An 18,572-nucleotide genomic window follows, 5' to 3' on the forward strand; every position below is an offset into this window, starting at 1 on the left:
GCAATGGCCGTCAATGCTCTTGTCCCAGAGATAGTTGAGGGGGATACAAATCGCAAAACCCGCCCCGGCTACGGCGAAGAAGTTCGCGATAACTATCGCCCCAGTGATATAACAGATAATCTGAAATACTCGGCAGCTCCCGAAGATTGAGAGATACATACTTATGATAGCTAATTTCGGGAGCACAACACACAAAAGATAGAGATATACCAGGGCGAGGAGGTACTTTGCCCAGAACTGCAGAGTGTTGGGGTCAGTTCGCACTACACTCGCTTGGTGCAGACCGACTCCACCGAATCGCACATCGGCTGTTGTCCAGTCGTTAGACAATGAGACCTAATCTTCCCAAAAGAAGGCTTACCAATAGTAATGATGGCATATGCAATAAAGCACATCCAGCTAAGCAGCATAAGTGTGTCTTCGCGATGCCATTTGATACGGACAAGCCTTCGTGAGGCAAATCGCAGTGCAACTGCAACTGTACTCAACACCATGAAAACTCCACATGTAATGTAAAGTTTCGGCTGCCGAGTTTCATTTGAGTGTCCCGGAAGAGAAGCGTCATTTGCCGTGTCCGTCATTTTCCCAAGTTGCTGTTGTTTTGTTTTTATCGCTGGTTATTTAGCACAATATTCGAGGACAAGCGACCACGAAGTGAGAGCAGCTCGCTCACGCGGGTTAGAAAAGAGATCATTTATGAAACTGTCAGGCAGGACTAGCAATGAAGTACACGCGGCAATTTTGATTCGAACCGAAAACAGTACATTCGTGTACTTGGTCGATGTAAGCGCTGCCACAAGTAACTAGGGGCATGAATCCTGTCTGCAAGGCCTGCCTTGGCACTCACAGGTACTCGCAGTTCAGCTTACGGTGATGCGGCCATGGCATGCACAAGTGGGCAAAGCCCCAGTGGGGGCGAGCTTGCAGAGGTGACCAATGGCATTCCACTGGCTTACAGTGATAACTGATTATGCTACATGAGTCATTCAGGTATTTTTCTAATTCGTATGGAGGCACTGCTATCCCATGACCCTGGAAACATGGGTGTTTCTATGTAATACAAGCATGTTGGGCCAATTGCGCCGCCATCTCATATGATTAACTAGGGAGTTTATAGATTTTGATCTCACCTGTTTACACAATACAGCACCTGCTGACCTGAAGGGGTAAGCGGGTATATAGAGCAAGGTACAGAGCAAACCCACATATGGTAGCAAACACACATCTACTACTGTGATATGTCTATATATAGTAATGTCCTAACTCATACAAAGTAGCAAGCCCACGTATAGAGCAAACACAAAATAACAAAATGCATAAACCATAATAGTTATGCTACTGGGGACTAATGTCTTTGATTGTATATAGTAGTCGGCTTGGTTTCAATCACGTTTGGTACATTTTGAGCCTAGACAGGCTTTCTTGAAAGGTTTGTTCAGCCTCCGGAGCGCTCATATAATCCTAAGGTCAGAGAACAATCAAAATTGTACATTCCAGACTTCTCAAGTATTAATTCCAAAGGTCAATGTGGCCGTAGCTTTCTTGAAGGATTACCACAATCGGTGGCCACTCAATCAAGTCACTCTCTAGGTATATGCCGTCTATTTTAGTGCCGGCGAGGTTAACAGATCATTCATGTTCAAAAGGTCGTCAGTAAAGCTACATTCATTATGAGCCGTCCGTCATATTGCGGGCGGCTGGGAAGGTTTGACCCCAGAAAAGAGGAAAGCCGGCGCAAGCATTGCAGGATCGACATCAAACAACGACAACACCGTAAGCCACCGCCCGCAAGTTCATACTGGGAAGGTAGGGGTAATTAAGGAACGTGACCCGGGAACACTCCATAACACATGGCTGGAATGTGAACGAGGTCTCCGGCCCGGCGCGCGTTTCATTCAAAAGAAAATAGAGGGACAACAGGAAGGGAACCTGGACTGGCATAGCCACCCACGGTTTACAAGGGGCCTTGCTGCAAGGAGAGGGCCCCGGTGAGAAGTTCAAGGCTGCGACGTACAGTATGATCAACGTCCAATTGAAAATCGGGCTAGGCTCATTTAAAACCGAACAAATGATATGTTTTATCAACCACCGGAATTGCCTCAGGCCAGTTAATCAGTGCACATACCACGCTGGTACAATGGTCTGTAGACATATTCGCTATCCTACCCCTTCGACGGGCACTGTACGCCTTCTATCCTCCATAACTACAGTCCACGCGTGGGTGGGTCTATCCGAGAGGGACTCAAGGAAGGGGCAATCCCATCTCAAGGGCTTGGGAATTCCACTGAATGTGGGTATTGTCAAAGTCAAGGGATGGGCAACCACACTGCTATGCAGGGCGCAGACACCGCCAGGTCTCAAGATTATCTCTTCTTCATCACAAAAGCCTATATTTGAGATAGAAGAACCCACTTAAAGTAGGGTCCCCTAAAAACATAATCACACAATTTTGAAAGATAGAGAGAAGTTCTTCTCCAGGTAAATGCTCATCGGCATAATGCATTTTTATAATGAAGTTCTTGGCAATTTAACTGCTTCTAATACCCCATTATCCTATACATGGTATCACATAACTCATCGTATATAAACCTAAAAAAAAGTACAACCGCCATAATATAAGTTCAGCATTATGTTTCAAAACGAACGCATCAGAACTATCGCTGCTCCCTAATCCCTTCGGTAAACGCATCAGATTGCGAGTTCTTTTTATCAGATAGCTCGCCGGAGTTGCGCCTTCATTCATGAATGGTTAGTAGAGCTCTTCATTGACCCTTCGATATTCAAGAATATGGAATATCCTACCCAGTCATCTCTCGCGCCTGTTGCACGAGGTTTCCCATGTTGCCGGCGCCACTAGATCTCCGATCGGGGTGGTCGTTCTGGGGATGGCCGAAGCTGCCTAAGAGGTTGTTGACCTCTGTCGAGTGGCCGTAATTAGAACTCTCTCTTGTCAATAAAATTATTGAGTGTTTCAGAAGACATACCACTTTGAGAATCCACGTGGGGCTGCTGCGACTCTAAGGGGTGTCGGGGCTCATTCTTGAGGTGTCCGTGCTTCTGGGCGAGATCCATTTTTCTGGAAGATATGATTCAGTCGATAAGAGTAGATTTCTCAGATGATCATAAGTTGTAAGATTTATGAAGACGAATTTAAAAAATAATAGATAAACGATATGTTCAGATATGTCCACAACAGCTCCTTATATCCCCCAATCTCGGCATTACATCATATTAACCACATCGCAGACCGAACTCTTCACGCAAATCGACCAGGAGAAAATCGAACAAGCTCATATTCCTGGCGTGCGTCATGACGATTGCACCTGCGATGCTCATTTGCGCTGGCAGCCGCCAAGATGCTCGGCGGTGGAGAAGCTTCAGTCCCATGGGCTCTTGTGCCTGGGACGGTTATGTCAGCCAAGCGTAATGCCCGAATTATCCAGCTCTGAGGGGTCTCGCCATTTGCTGAACAATGCTCCGTGACGATATCCCGGGGAATAACGATGGAGGGATGGCGAGATCTATTATATCATATTGCGTTGCTGGACAGGTGGCATATTCCTGGGTATCCACTACCTAACGTGCCTGGTGTTAGTTATATCACGATCTAGCACTCTACTCCATGACTTTAACCCTCGTAACAGGCCCTTTGTACACCTTCTTCGCGTACGCAAAATAATACACCATCGAGAATATCGTGACGGCGCCGTAGATCAAAATCCCCCAGTTCATGGTCTCAGGATCGACTTCTCGCGTCATCGGGAAGAAGGTGAAGACCCAGATAATCGCCAAGACGAGAACCGAGACGGTATCCACGAACGGCGAGAACCGGCCCATGCTCCATCGTGCCGGGGGCAGAGGCTGTCCACGCCACCGCCGAATACGCACGCAGGTGATGGAGATCATGTATGATGAAAACAGGGCAGCCGTTCCAAGCGACATGATCGCGTTGAAGGCGACGGCGGAACCGATGTTAATCAGAGCAAGGAGAGCAACAATGACACCACTGGCGAAGAGAGCGTTAAGAGGGACAGTGAAGGTGGGATTAATCTGTATCGAGGGTCAGATAAGAAACCTCGGTTATTAAAATGTTTCATCCGAGCATCAACCCTCGGGACGGACGGACACCTACCTGGGCGAAGAAATCCGAAAAAGGAAGACCCTTGTCGCGAGCGAATGCATATACCTGTCGAGATGTCGTGGCGACGTTGCTGACCGCCGCACAGAACTGCATCACCATGATGATACACGTCATTCCTGTTGCTGCTCGAACGGACCCGGTCGAGTTGAGGAAGACCTGAATGAATTCAAAGCCGGTCTTGGTTTGCATAACCTCGTCAATGTCCCCAACGCAGAAGGCGAAGGTGATGATCATGACGAGACCAGTGGAGCCGTTGATAATCAAAGTCCAAAGCATACCCATGGGTAGAACTCGCGATGCATCTCGGATTTCCTCGGCTACTGAAGTCAGCATCTTGATCGTTGTGTTCACAGAAGTAGGCATCACTTACACATATGGACTGCAGAATCGGGCCCTGAACGCATACGGCAATTAGCGAGGTGTCCATAATATCAATCGGTCAAGGTGTATGCATACCAATCAACGCCATCATCGGGCCAGTAAGGCCGACCAAACAAGCAAGTCCGTTATTGCCCCAACCTCCTCGATCCTCAATTGATCCGAAGACCTCCGACGCCGGCGTGGTTGGCGAAAGAACCCATAGCGGAATAAGGATGGCAAAAAAGCCAAAGCAGTGAATGATCAAAATGATGCCTTCAATCAATGGCAACTTCTGCGCGAGAAAAGTGTTGAAGAACAGGGCTACCAAGGCCACGGCAATGACAAGCAAAGTAACATGCCACGGCTGGTAAGTGTAAGAATCAGGGTAATTAATCGCGACAATGCCGACCATCATGTTGGCCACTGTGTACGAGCAGCCCGCAATTCCCGTGTGCCAGCCCAGCACGCAGACCCAGCCCGTGAAGTAGCTCAAGATGCATTGACAACTGGGGGGTGCAAACTCGGATACCCAGTGATATTGACCTCCGGATGTCGGTGCCCTAGCGATCCACATTAACCCAATGGTCGGAATCAACGTGGACAAAGACCATCAACTCACATGGATGCCATCTCTGCCATCGACAAGATGGGGAAGCTAAATCCCAACAGTCCCGCAATATAAGTGTATATCATTCCTCCCTTTCCTCCATTTGTCAGGCCGAAAGAAGCGCCACTTCGAGTAGTCAGAAACGGGCGATGTCCCGCAATGTGTCGATGGCATGGAAGTACGAACTAAAGGATGGCTTCCCAGGTGCACATGAGCACAGCACTGAATCCTAGAACTGACAGAAAGCGAAAGTTTCGCTGCGAACGTTAGGAGTCGTCTTCAACTCTCGCAAACAGATATCATACACACATTCAATTCTTGGTCCCTACCCACTCGGTACATATCCTTCTTGTCCTGCGACGTTCCCCCTCGAGAACCAACGCCGACGCTGCCATCTTCGGGAGACGTGGCATACGCCGAAGATTGGACTTGTTTGTCTGACCACATTGTGGCTTCAAGTCACTTAATCAAACGTTTCGATCGCAGCATAAAAGAAGAAAATATGATGGAATAGAAAGTCGATAGGAAGGGTGAGGGGATGTGAAGGCTGAAGAAATATTTTTGTGACCACTCCGCGCGTCGAGCACGAGGGGGCAAACATGCAGGGAGCTTTGAACGGCCACACTGCATAGCTAACTCATGCAACCTGGTCTGTCTAGCTCCTTCAACAGGGATTATACTGTAGTATGCATGATTAGTCCATTGGCACAGTATATTAACACGGCCGAGACATTTAGGACTGCCCGGCGGCTTCTGCTTTCCGACAGCTAGCCTACAGTACGTGCGACCAGGCCACATTTAAATTCAATTTCAAATAATATCCACAAAGTAGCACTGACCAGGGTCTAGTATAATATCAAATTATTAATAAAAACTCTCCGACCTCCGTACTGTTGATCTTTTTTTTTTTCCTCGGGTGGGAAGATGTGACCTTCGGGCAATGAAAGCCCAGATGTAACCAAATTCTCCTAGTGCCTCTCGGCGCACGGTTTGAGGGGCCTCAGTGGAGCCCGGATAGACGGGCAACAGACACTTAGGTTCGGCGCCGTCCGCTTCGGAAAGGCGTAGATGAGGATCAGGGCCATAATTTGGCGCGATTCACTACGCCGCAATTACAACCCCTGCCTAGTAGTCCACAGGGAATGCGACGCTGTTTCATCCTGTCGTGCTGGTGGGAGAAAGTTCTTACGTCCTAGCCTGTATATTCATGCAAATCATTTCCTAAACCAGCCAAGGCAGACCACACAGTGCGACAAAAGTACGGAGTATGGGCATGGTTAGACTTGATGACACGAGGGCGGAAATGATCGCACTTAATCACTTGGCAGATCCTGCTTCATAATGCCTCGTGCCTTGGGTCGACAGGGATGAGAAAAAAACAGATGAGCGCGATGGATGAACTGCGAGAAAATTTCGCAGCAGGAGATAATGTTCTTGCATTCTGTAAGGACTGATGTTGAACTTTTCGTTCAACCACTGTCCGGCAGCGCACTATGATGTACAATCCCGCCGCGTATGTCGTGTCGTCTACCGATCAGCGGGGCCTAGTGGTGATCACCGCTACCATGCTCATGTCGTGGATGGTGATTGTTTGTTTGATCCGATTGTACATGAGATTGGCCCTCAATGGGCCGCTGGGCTGGGACGATCTGGCAGCGTTTGTGGGAGGTGTCAGTGCATCAGAATTATGAGCTCAAGTCTTCCCTGTTCTCGACTAACCCCTATCCATAGGCTTTCGGAATAGCGAATGTTGGCGTGATCATGAACGGTGTGTCGCATGGTTTAGGCCAGTCCGCCGAGTCGGCTACGTTAGAGCAGTTGATGGATGAAGGCAAGGTGAGTTGAAATCTGCCTATACAAACTATACCCCCCAACTAAGGGACCCCTGGAGGCTTTGCTCGGCGCAGATATCCTTTTCATTGCGGGTCACTGCGGTGCAAAGCTGTCAGTGTGTCTTCTTCTCAAACGACTAGGTCGTGAACCATCCTACCTATTATGGTGCAAGGCCACCCAAATTCTTACGACACTTTGGGCAATCGCTTCGATTATCGCCCTTGGTATACTGAGCAAATCTGGGGGTCAGCTGGGCATTGAAAGAATGGACCCAAGAGTGGTATATGCCAACTCACCCGAAAAATCCGTACAACTCTAACAAAAACGCAGAACAATGCTTGGAAGGGCATTACCATAATCGATGTCGTGACGGAGGCTCTCCTTGTGGCATTAAGCGTATACTTGGTCTGGGGCATACGCATGCAGTTCAAACAGAAAGTGGCGGTTATTTTCGCTTTCGGAACTCGAGCTACGTGAGTCATTTCATCGATGCTGTTTCAGACAAGCCCGTTCAACTGACCGTACTTGTGTACTATAGACTAATTATCATCTCCATTGTCCGACAAACCTACCTAAACCGCGCATTCTCCGGAACCGATATTTCACTACGACTTTCCGACGCATTGATCGCCACGGAGGTCCTTCTACACTTCAGCATAATGGCCGCAACGATGCCGTGTCTCAAGCCGTTCGTGGTCGCCTTCAATACAGGATGGGGACAAGGTATCAAAAGGAATGGAGCATCGTATTACGTTGACTCAACCAATACTGCATCGCATGCCCAGTCCAGGCAGCGCAGGGACGATGATGAATTGAACCCGACCGTCACCGGAGCATCTGAAGGCAGCGACAACTCTCAGCAGCTCATCATCCGAGAAACAAGGGAGTGGACGTTACAAACAGAGTATATCGAGATGGATACGTATCGAAGATAATCACTCTTTTGACCAATAGAACACATCTGAGACTTTTTTAATGTCGTCAAATCGACTGCGATACTACAACAGCCATACCCCGTGATCCGTGAACCCTAAATCTAATATTTCAAACGGGGCTCACGAATCATCGGCAGGTTCGACTCCAAGTTCAACGGCGGGTCAACCTGATTTTCGAACCCATGCTTGTAATACAGTGGAGCAGCAGGCTCATACGCATCCAAGTAAGCAACGACCCCATTCTGATCCGCCAGGTCACATCCCCATTGGACCAGAAGCGATGCAGCGCCTTGTCGTCGATATTCCGGAGCCGTGATGATAAGATCCAAATCTATCCCGACACCCATTAGCTCAATCCCCAGTAATCAGTGCCATCGTGCGTATCATGAAAACCCACAATAATGCTCCCTTTCCCCCAGCACCTTCTCGCGATGCTCCTGTGTAATCCCGAACAATTTACCACACAACTCGCGATCGGACTCTTCATGCCACGGCGGAAATCGCGGTTCGTACTTGTGCGCCGCAAGGTTCCATTTCGCGTACGCGACTATGCGACCCGGGTGCCGCGTGTCGACGACTTTGAGCATTCGCGAGTCGGGCTTTTCAAGGAGCCAGGTGCGGTTGGCTTCGGTCCACCATTTTCGGACGCCGGGTGTGTCGGGAAACATTTGCAGGTTTTCAGGGATGCCGAAAGCATCATAGAAGAGATCGGTTAGGGACGGGATGTCGTCGAGCGTGACGGGTTGGAGTTTTAGTGTGGATGTCATGGCGTCGGATTTGGAGGTATCGGGTGGAAAGAATTTGTGAGGTGAGAAAAAGGGCAGGAAGGGGAGGTTTTGTGGCACTTATATGGGCTGGCATTTATTTCAATTCATCTGTGCCTGTTTAACTGCAGGAAGGATGACAAGGGTATAGAAGCCGGAACAATGGCTCCGTTATAAAGCATGTTTATTGGACGCGAATTGATTCGTAGCTCCGCTCTACTGCCCAGCGTAGGGTTTGGTCAGTCTCGGCAGTGACGGCGTGATCCTAGCGCTGATGCACTGATGTCCTAGTAATCGGTTGGCCTGAAAAAAATTTGAAGTTACGGAATTCTCGATATTTAAGTATTCACCCCTTACTTGATTCCTGATCCGCGCATCCCTCGATCTCCGGGAGAAGAAGGAATCAAAATATGCCACCCGAGAAAAACGCATCCAACAGCCACGCACTTTCGGGAGAGCCAAACAAAGCGTCCATATCCAACTGGCCCTCGCCTGCATTCATGTTGTTTTGATTGGGGGCGCTGCTTTGAGACGGATCCAGCTTAGCTGCCCATCCATCTTTCAACTTATACATCATAGCACCTAGACCAGAGTATGCATGTCGGTGGAGAGATTTATTCTTATTTCCCACTATCTCGGCGACTTCGTGCCATTTCTCGGCGACCTGATGTGCGAGGTCCAATATATCTGCTGTGCGGCGCACGATGGCCCTATCCCATCCTGGAAGGTCGAGAGTGGATAGACGAAACAGGGTGACAAAGCAATGTGCGATTTGAATGATGTGGGTTAACGGGAACGAGGCAAAGTGGGCGGACGGGATGGACAGGACCAGGTCAAAGAAGCATTTGACCGCGCGTAAACAAGCATAGAGGTAATCCAAGCGCTTCAGGTCGTCTTCACCGGTGGTCGCCTTTAGGAGAGCGGGTTCATAAATGCTGACCTCGGTATGGTATAGATGAAAGAAAATAGGTTCTGGTGTTTCGTGAGTGAAAGATCAACGGTGGCCCTCAGAGCAGATTACATACTGTTATTCTGCAGTTCAGTGGGTATCTCAGCTCTGATCCTCTCTAGTTCGGCTCTGAACGCAGAGAGATAAAACGATGACGGGGCCCGGGAAAACCCATCATCGGAGAGCATTCTGTCATTCCATGGCCCATCAGACAGTTTTCCCGCGAGAAGACGTGCCCGAGTGAGTTGAACAAGGACAGCATCGTTTGCGGTCTCTGGGTTTCTATTCAATACGTCCAGGCAATTCGTCATATGGGGAGTCCATCGCAGAGGGTCCATTCGGCCCAAGTATTGCGATATCCTAGTTCATATTAGCTGCACATATGCAAGTTCAAATCAAGAAGCCATGTGCTCACATCGAACTTAGGACAAAGAAGCTCAGCACTGCCCTTCTCTCATTCATGGTGCGTGTTTCGGAAAGCCGAGGCCGGAGAGATTGAAGCTGACTCTGGCCTAATGAAATTTGATTGAAAGTGCCAAACTCCGGATCCCCGGGAGGAGGGTTAGTCAGGCCTAGTTCGATGATCAAGCCGTTTGCAAGCTGGGAATACATGCACAACGAAGACTTAAGGGGAAAACTTTCATATGTGATCCTGGATCTTGTTAATCATGTGCCAAAGATAGTATAAGATACACTAACCAGGCAAGATAGACCAGAATCGCCTGAAGTAAATCTAGAGTCTTATCCAATTCAACCAACACTGCGTGTGAGATCTCGCGACGTAGGCGCGTAGTAAGGTCGCCAACAGCGACGACATCCCTGGATTCCGTGACCTCTATACAACGCCAAAGGAATGGGGACTGCTTTTTGAACTCCGTTACCGATGTCGCCTCTGGTATATGAACAAACGGGAAACACGGTAGCTTTTTCACGCGAAATGAGCTCAAAAGACTTTCCTCGTAATCGAGCTTGTCTATTTCACTACTCGACTCAAGCGGTTCGGTCGCATTCCAGTCATAGTCAGAAGTCGCTCCCACTCCGATCGGCTCATGAGACGGGATCCTCTGCGCCATGGATTCCGATTGAATCGGCCTTCGAACACTTGTTTCATTCGTTGATCCCGACGCGCTTAGGAGCGATAGCAAGCTGTCCACTTTGTGCTCCAACTGAGCCGTTCTGGACGGCGCCTTCGGGTGCCTTTTTCTCGTTGACTGGACACATTCTTTATTTAATCGGTTACATCTATAACTGTCAGCTTCGACTGCCTAGTATATTTGGGCCTGTCCAGTCACCTTTGACATTTCCCACCAGACGCACTAGGCAAGCATCTACACTTGGCCTGAGCGCAAGCTGTGCAGGCGTGCCCATAGGCGGCAGAGCTGCGTGCGCTAGGAAGCATATTAGAGCCGTCAGGGGTATATCTGGGCATTCTCGTCTCTAAATTCGAGGAGAATGCAATCTGGTTTTCTTTCTGACGGACACGACATCGCGATCGGTGTAGGGGACTATATCGTCCGAATCCCGCCGCCTGGAGAGACTCAGTCGGATTTCGGGGCGTTTTGAACGGAACTCCGTCTCGTCTATATGATGGGCTAGCCTGTCCAGGTCTAGCGCCTCTGGCAGATAATGACTCAGCCACCTAGTGGTGAGCAGTGACGTCATCTACGGCGTTGCGAGCCAGATCGCTAGGATGATAACAGGAGAATTAACGGGTCATTTTGAACCTGGAACTACGGCTAGATAGTTATTTGGACTTATTGACCGAATTTACGTCGACTTGGGGATGTGCCGAATAATGACGCTTAAAGTTAGGCTGACCTAAACATATATATATTTCTGCCTGCATGAAACAACATTGAAATGAACAGAAAATGTTCTAGACGAATGGGGTACTGCAAGGATCAATCATAGTTCGTTCTTCTTCATTCACTATCCGAAGGTGATTGGTATTTCTCCGAAAATTGTCGTTTGGTGAATTCGGCCGGGTCATATCCTAGGGTTATACCATATTCCTCACTAAGCTCAGCCAACTCCTCAAACATATCCCAGGGCCATTCATCAACGTCGTCGCGAGGCGGATATGTCGGCTGAGGTCTGAAGCGAATATAGATATTCCTCAGTTTAGATGTTTCCGGTGCGTTTCTCACGAGCTCGATGAATTCCTCCATCCAAAGTAATTCGTTCTCCCCGAAATCATTCAACGACTCAGACCACAGTTCCTCTGTGGAGAAACTGATCACTAAACGTCTTAGCGAAGGTATCGAGAGCTTCTCATGCGCACGCTCAGGAGAATCATGAAACAGGTTGTATGCAGAGATTGTCAATTCCTCGAGGCAGGAGAAAGATTTCAAATTTGGAATACCGTCGCTTCCTTGTGTCATGACGCCGATATCAATCTTTTTGAGGGAGTGGCATTGCGGCAGGAGAAGACGCTGTACGCCCTCACCTGTGTACTCTTCGTATGTATTCGACGGGGTTAATAAGCTAATTTTCACCTCTTCGAGTGCGGCAGGCCATAGGAACAGTTGCCGTGCCACGGTGACACCAGTCGAAGGACGTGAAAAATGGATAGATTTAATCTCGGATGTCTTCTGTCGACTGAGTGGAAGAAGTTCATCCAAGGCCGTGGTCAACGCCGTATCATCAGCATTCTCGGGGAGGGTGGTGGTTGGCGGGTTTGAGGAAGTTGAAGAGTTCGGTACACTCTCATCTCCCAACTTTGGTCCCTGTTTCTCATCGCCAGACGCCCTGGGGTTGATTGGTTTGCTCCAGTCCAACGAAGAAACCGACAAATGTGTCAGTGTGGACATATCGAAAAACTCAAATATCATGTTCAAGGACGGCAGGTCGCTCAGCGACACCTCAGTCAGGCGCATTGTTCGAATAAGTTCAAGAATCGGCCGGCCTATCTTAAAAGGGCGACCAGTCAAGCTCAATCTGCGCACAGAGTTGAACTTTTGCAGCAAGTCTAGGGTATCCTTCTCCACGGGTTTGCTTGAAACAGTAAGACGAAAATCCCTGACGAATCTGCAGATGTGAGGCCTTTCTGTCACGAAGGCCATCCTTGCCGACGGTTCGTCAAGAATACTGAGCGACAGCTTGCGATAGAGAAGTCTCTCGCCAACGATTCGCCATCGCCGACAGACTAGCATGAACCGTAGCCATGGATAATACTCCAATCTTCGATGCCAGGCCGTGTAGCCCGGTCGGCTACGATCGGCATCGGGGGGTGTGATCTCGAAGATCCAAGTGAGCAATTCATTGGGGAGGCTGTTGATGAATGGCCCATCCATTGTCTTGGGGAACGAGCGCAGCCTGATAGGCAGATTCTGATGGTGAGCGAATGATGTGGAGATCTCGTCGCTTTCCCGCTGGATCTTCCGCGCGCACGGGGCACCCTAGGGGTTGGGATGTCTAAGCGAACATCGTGTCGACCAGTATAATTGGCACCAGTGGGGAGAATACAGCATGTACGCTCGAAACCCCAAGTGGAAATTTGAAAATGGAATTATGACACTGTTTCCTTCAAGAAACTGCCTTTTGTGAACACGTCGAGCACGTGACCTGCCTTGCATTTGTCCATATATAGCTTAGCGTTAGTGCCTTGTTGCCTGCTCTTCAGTCGGATATGCTCCGGCTTTCCTCATCATCATAAATTCTAGCGGAACTTTTGAACAATTAAGAACCTCTCATGCCCAGTATAGTTGCTATGGAAGCCTTCAGTAAAGTTGAATGTTTCTCCCGTCCACCTCTGACAAGTGACGCGTCAGCTATTAGCCTATACTTTGTAGGTCTCTATAATTGATTGAGTTTGAGTATTGAGATTCGTAATTGCTATCGCTATCTATAGATTGTATTTAACTAGCTATGCATGTCTTACAACTTGGCCTGCTTCTCCTCCCGGCCCTCCAGGTTGGGGTGGGGAGCTCGAATCGGCCGGGTGACGGCATAGAAGGCAAAACCGGAGGACTTGGTGGAGAACTAGAGATAGAATGAGATTGCGTTAGAGTTATTTTGTAAAATTTTTTTGGAATACTTAAGAATGGGCCGAGACAAACCTTGACCTTGGATCCGACGTGGAAGAAAGCAAAGTCACCGGGGACTAGATGGTGGGTGATTCCTGTAGCCTCGTCCTATTCATGAACATTGCCGTCAGTAAACTGTTTGGTGACTTGTAGATGTAAACAACAGTAGCGTGAAGAGAAGAGACATACCAAAACATCAATCTGACCATTCAGGACGTACTTGGTCTCCTCGAACGTGTAGTGTGCCGGTCGCTGAGGTCCAGCCTCAATTTTGTAGAAACCCGAGGTAAAGTAAGCGGGAGACTCGGTCTTGGTGCGAATGGAGTGGAAATCGGCCGTCGTTGCGTTCTCGCCCTGAGGAAGGGGAATGAACTCGTGGCCGGCGCCTTTGATGACGGTGAGAGGAACGAGGTTGTTAGACACTGTTGACGAGACATTCAATTGTTAGCCACCCCTGCGTTTCGCTGTGTTTCTACTTGAAAGAAAGGTGTAGTAAGAAGATAGTAACTCACTTTTAATTATTTTGAATTGCTGTTTCAATCGTAGAACAAGACCAAATTCAGCGAGCTTGTAGAAGTATAGATCTGATATAAGAAGGGTGAGCATTTCGGATGCGCTCCCGGGAAATGGCGGACTCCCCGCATGGTTTATCCCGATGAGGGGAAAAAGCCCCGGGTGCCTCGTCCGCGAGTGGAGAAAGGGCCGGATGCTTGCCCGGTGTCCACTACAGATCGCATTTGGAGCAGGAATTACGTGCGATGTGCTAGGTCTTAGATAATAAGTCAATTCTATTGAGAGGGCGATAAAGTCTAAAAAGAACATTTTAGATGAGCTCAAAGTCACAGAGGCGCCGCAGTTCAACAAAGCATGATTCCGCCCCTCCATATACCTTATTACTAGGAAATGCAGTGTGTTCAAGATTTCGATTCTAGGAACAGATTGAAGGTTGACTGTTTTGTCTACCAGAAGCCCTGAACAGCACTGCCCGAAGAGGAATGTTGGTCCTTGAGATGACCTACGCGATTTTTGAAGGCGATTTTAGCAACGTCTTCCCTGATTTAATTATATGAAAGACAAGAGAGGTTTCTGGAATAGAATTCCGTAAACCAGAATCAGATAAACCCCAATCAGTGCCCGTCATTGTACAATAGTGAAAAGTCGACTCGAGCCAAGATTCATTCAAAACATATCACACTGTAGTCTTCTCCAAAGAGACCTCTCCGCTCAATAAGCACAAGACGTATCCGACACTCCTTAGCTGGGACCTCCAAGTCGTAGGCCCATGCTGACAGCGAGACGTTATCAATCTGCATAATCCTCAGCTTAGGTATGCTGCCTGAACTTTTGATAACGCAGAGAAAACTTTTAAGCCAGCGGTAATGGTGTTCCTCCAGACACAAAAGAGCATTAGGAGCCCAGGCGAAATCCTTTAAACACTTCAAAATAAGGCGTTCAAGTTTCGGTGCTGCTAGCATACGGACGGCCATTTCAGGGTCCATACCCATGAGATCTCCCGCATACATGTTTAACTTTTCAAGGCGACTAAAGTGCGAGAAGTTCGGGATATCATGGTCTGCCAATGGTAGGGCCCCTATCTCGAGAGATTTGAGGCTTGCTGCATGCGATGAGAGAATTTTCCAGAAGGACCGGAAATTGTATTCCGAGGTTAGAGATCCTCTGGGCAACCAAAGTAGTTTGGCAATTTCTAGATTGGCTGGCCACAATAGGAGTCTTTCGGTAACATAAAGAGGAACGTAGGGCCACCAAACTCGCAGATTGGTAATCGTCGAAGTTCGCTGTTTGCTTGGTGGTAGGACGCGATCTAGGCTTTTTATCGAAGAAAAAGATTTCCCTCTATCACGATCGTTGAAATCGGCCGCCTCGAACCGTTTTTCCAAATCCAAGCGTTTTAGTGTTGGAATATCATAGAACTCAAATATCGTATCCACCCGCGAAAATTCCATTATCTTGACCTCAGTCAACGGCATTTCTCGCAGCAGGCGGAAAAAACTTCTGTCAGACAAGCTGAACCCAATAGGTATGGTGAGTGAGCGGACAGACTTCAGTGATCGTAGTACATTGCGTGTTAATTGTTTCCCACAACTGCTCCAGCAAGAGTCCAGGATTTCCACTGACTGGACGAGACTGCCTATCTCTGGTTCTTCAATGACAATGTTCGCGAAGGCGTTCAAGCTGCCGCCGATGCGCAGAGTCATTTGGGTGTATAGGACTCTCTCCGCAACATCGTGCCATCGTCGACAGACACGCATAAACCTAACCCACGAATTTATTATCCTATAAGGTCCCTCGAACGGCTGACAGTATTCGAAAATGTAGCTGAGTATCTCATTTGGCAGTTTGTCAATAACGGCCTCAGGAGGCTGCCCGAACGAGTGAGAATCCATTGTCCGTGATTCTATCAGATTTTTGACAGACTAAAGATCGAAATTGATCAAGAGACAATGTCCTTGCTCTTTAGAATGAGATCCGTTTTATAGTGAATGCCGAGTCGCCCGAGGCTCCGGGTTGGAATCTCCGAGATAGTCGATTAGTGGAACATCCCGCACTGAGCTGGGAGGTCCCGGAGATTGAGTCAAGGGAGATATTGTAGACATCAGAGCCATTGAGGCGCGGTCTATTGACACAGGATTGTTGAATCTCTCTATCGGTGTACAGACCGTCATCAGCTACCGAATCTCGGGATGCCGAGATGCCTTAGGCTCCAACAGGATCTTGCTGGAGACCTGATTTTCCCCTTTTTCCCTCATTCTTCGACCTCTTCCTAAACTTTGATGTTTCCCTTCCATCTCATTCGCCATTTCCTTTCACTCAATTCATTTTGCATGAAATTCCACGACCATTGGGAGTGATTGGTTTCACGGAGCTTCCCACATCGAATCTGAAATACATTGCCATCGCCGGCAGATTACTTACTGAAATTTCTTCCACCGCGTTGAAGGATCAGGGACAACTACTTGTCCCATGCCTTCCAATTCCTTTCTAATCACCGCCAGACAAACCTTTTGTGCTTGTTGGTTTCTCGCCGGTGGATGGCTGACTCAGCTCTCAGCCACGTGTGGCACACATGATAGCCAGAACCCTATCTTTAACAGATGTTATTTTGAGTGCTATATGATTGGTGTTGATCGATGTTTATTTCCCCAAGACTTTCAACGCGTTTTCGGTTCATTTGAACTGTCTCTAACAGCTTTGAATCTTGTCCACCAGTGGCAAAATGTGCAATCCGTGCGGGCAAACAGCAAGGATTCAACCCATTGAAGTACAGAAAAGTTTGAAAAAAGGTATATGATTTTCCTGGCACACAGTTCATACAGAGTGCACTCACGGACAGGATATATATACTCAACTGAAAACCGCCCTCTTTTGAACTAAGCCAATCACGACCCCCCGAAAGGCCTCATGATGCCAAGAAATGAGCAAGGTCCCACTAAGGAGCGCCTCACAGCCACTGAGAAGGCCTCAAAGGGCCCAGATCCACGGCACAGATAGTGGGACTCCGGGAGGCAAAGATAAGATCATTCAAATTTGTTGATCAATCATTCAGTGAGAAAAAAAATGGGGGGCAAAATTCTCAGTGCCGCAAAATTTAGACATCGCGGCCACCCCGGTTTTGAACACCCTCAGTCCGGACTCCAGACACAATCCACACCCAGATAGCCCAACCAAATATGCAATCATTATCACCAACAGCAGAGCAACGTCTCCATATTACAACAGAGCACCTTACAAATGTCACGATAAACACATCCTCGCAAGATTCGTGGATCCACGCTTATCTCACACAAAGCACGCACCCACTCAAAGGCCGCCAGCTACTCGCCTCGCACCCCATAAGCAAAGGCGAACTACTTCTAATAGACGCGCCGTACGCTGTAATCCCCGTCGTTGACGATCCCGCATCCAGTCCGGACCTCCTATGCAGCAATTCCAAATGCAGTCGGAAGATTGTCTCCGCGCAGCCGGAGACACCCACCTCATGCCCGAGCAACTGCATTCCCGATGTAGCGTGGTGTAATGAAGGTTGTCGAGCAGCGGACCAGACCCGCCATGCGTTCGAGTGCACCTGGTTAAAGAAATACAGCGCCTCGATACGCTCGAAATGGGGCGAGTACGAGTTTGGGATGCTCTGGCTTATCGTGCGGATTTTGGCCACGAGGTCTGTGGAGTTGCAGCGCGGTGAGGTATTCAGTTCCAGCTCGAATCCACGCTTCAAGTCCGGATGGGCAGCTATCGAGTCGCTTTGTGGCTCGCCTGAGACGTGGGCGCATTCGCAGGTGCGCGCCTGGAGTACGCTGGTAAAGAAGTATCTGAAAGATTCTCCAACATTACCGCATGGTATGAGCGCCGAAGACGTGTTGGCACTTATATGCCGCGAAGAGGCCAATTCGTTCGGTCTCTATCCGAGAGAAACGGGGGTTTTCCCATGCCCGGATCCCCCGGTTGATAGGGGGGAGCAGTTCGCTGCAGCGGTGTATCCTCGAGCTGCGATAGCAAATCATTCGTGTAGCCCGAATGTAAGTCCAAAGTACATTCATAATCTGTTTGTTCGAATTAATGAAGCACGACGCTGATGGTTCTTAGATTATTCATAAACCCGACAACGACGGGAGGATGGTATTTGTTGTGTCGCGCGATATCAAGCCCGGCGAGGAATGCTGCATATCGTATTTCGACTTGACGGAATTTGTGGATTTGAGCGAACGACGGGATCATCTGCAGAGATCCTTCCGATTTCTTTGCAAATGTGACCGGTGCCTTGGTGAAGAGGCACCGGAAGAAGAGAACAGCTGGGATGCATTTCCAGCTATGGATGATGACGAATAGACGACAGAGAATACGAATTCTGAGTATATAGAGCGGGAGCATCTACGAGAGCATCGAGATGGGCGCGATCGGTTTTATTTCGACTACATTATGCACAATCACTTCATCAAATA

General features: G+C 48.6%; 8 protein-coding genes across 8 annotated transcripts; 2 read left to right on the plus strand and 6 right to left on the minus strand.

The window, feature by feature from the left end:
• Nucleotides 1-2,654: 2,654 nt before the first annotated feature.
• On the minus strand, nucleotides 2,655-3,072 carry LDX57_000178 (uncharacterized protein; the record flags this gene model as incomplete). The annotated part of the gene is made up of 3 exons (XM_046081826.1): nucleotides 2,655-2,733; nucleotides 2,803-2,917; nucleotides 2,985-3,072. 3 exons carry the CDS (start codon nucleotides 3,070-3,072, stop codon nucleotides 2,655-2,657), a joined length of 282 nt encoding a protein of 93 aa, XP_045937782.1.
• A 543-nt stretch (nucleotides 3,073-3,615) lies between these two features.
• Nucleotides 3,616-5,555, minus strand: LDX57_000179 (putative amino acid permease; the record flags this gene model as incomplete). Its single annotated transcript, XM_046081827.1, has 7 exons — nucleotides 3,616-4,050; nucleotides 4,133-4,458; nucleotides 4,512-4,535; nucleotides 4,598-5,061; nucleotides 5,121-5,234; nucleotides 5,295-5,365; nucleotides 5,418-5,555. 7 exons carry the CDS (start codon nucleotides 5,553-5,555, stop codon nucleotides 3,616-3,618), a joined length of 1,572 nt encoding a protein of 523 aa, XP_045937783.1.
• A 1,046-nt stretch (nucleotides 5,556-6,601) lies between these two features.
• LDX57_000180 (uncharacterized protein) lies at nucleotides 6,602-7,876 on the plus strand (the record flags this gene model as incomplete). The annotated part of the gene is made up of 5 exons (XM_046081828.1): nucleotides 6,602-6,778; nucleotides 6,840-6,944; nucleotides 7,000-7,221; nucleotides 7,272-7,414; nucleotides 7,480-7,876. 5 exons carry the CDS (start codon nucleotides 6,602-6,604, stop codon nucleotides 7,874-7,876), a joined length of 1,044 nt encoding a protein of 347 aa, XP_045937784.1.
• Nucleotides 7,877-7,977: 101 nt separating this feature from the next.
• On the minus strand, nucleotides 7,978-8,643 carry LDX57_000181 (uncharacterized protein; the record flags this gene model as incomplete). The annotated part of the gene is made up of 2 exons (XM_046081829.1): nucleotides 7,978-8,207; nucleotides 8,274-8,643. The coding sequence occupies 2 exons, from the start codon at nucleotides 8,641-8,643 to the stop codon at nucleotides 7,978-7,980; spliced, it is 600 nt and encodes a 199-aa protein (XP_045937785.1).
• Nucleotides 8,644-9,043: 400 nt separating this feature from the next.
• Nucleotides 9,044-9,777, minus strand: LDX57_000182 (uncharacterized protein; the record flags this gene model as incomplete). The annotated part of the gene is made up of 2 exons (XM_046081830.1): nucleotides 9,044-9,612; nucleotides 9,666-9,777. The coding sequence occupies 2 exons, from the start codon at nucleotides 9,775-9,777 to the stop codon at nucleotides 9,044-9,046; spliced, it is 681 nt and encodes a 226-aa protein (XP_045937786.1).
• A 1,734-nt stretch (nucleotides 9,778-11,511) lies between these two features.
• Nucleotides 11,512-12,882, minus strand: LDX57_000183 (F-box protein; the record flags this gene model as incomplete). Its single annotated transcript, XM_046081831.1, has 1 exon — nucleotides 11,512-12,882. One exon carries the CDS (start codon nucleotides 12,880-12,882, stop codon nucleotides 11,512-11,514), a length of 1,371 nt encoding a protein of 456 aa, XP_045937787.1.
• Nucleotides 12,883-13,354: 472 nt separating this feature from the next.
• Nucleotides 13,355-14,220, minus strand: LDX57_000184 (uncharacterized protein; the record flags this gene model as incomplete). Its single annotated transcript, XM_046081832.1, has 4 exons — nucleotides 13,355-13,570; nucleotides 13,648-13,722; nucleotides 13,804-14,036; nucleotides 14,127-14,220. 4 exons carry the CDS (start codon nucleotides 14,218-14,220, stop codon nucleotides 13,466-13,468), a joined length of 507 nt encoding a protein of 168 aa, XP_045937788.1. The 3' UTR covers nucleotides 13,355-13,465.
• A 3,083-nt stretch (nucleotides 14,221-17,303) lies between these two features.
• LDX57_000185 (SET domain-containing protein) lies at nucleotides 17,304-18,459 on the plus strand (the record flags this gene model as incomplete). Its single annotated transcript, XM_046081833.1, has 2 exons — nucleotides 17,304-18,149; nucleotides 18,217-18,459. 2 exons carry the CDS (start codon nucleotides 17,304-17,306, stop codon nucleotides 18,457-18,459), a joined length of 1,089 nt encoding a protein of 362 aa, XP_045937789.1.
• Between the last annotated feature and the right edge of the window lie 113 nt (nucleotides 18,460-18,572).

This window comes from Aspergillus melleus, assembly GCF_016097325.1.
Source record: "Aspergillus melleus strain CBS 546.65 chromosome Unknown contig1, whole genome shotgun sequence".
NCBI lineage: Eukaryota > Fungi > Ascomycota > Eurotiomycetes > Eurotiales > Aspergillaceae > Aspergillus > Aspergillus melleus.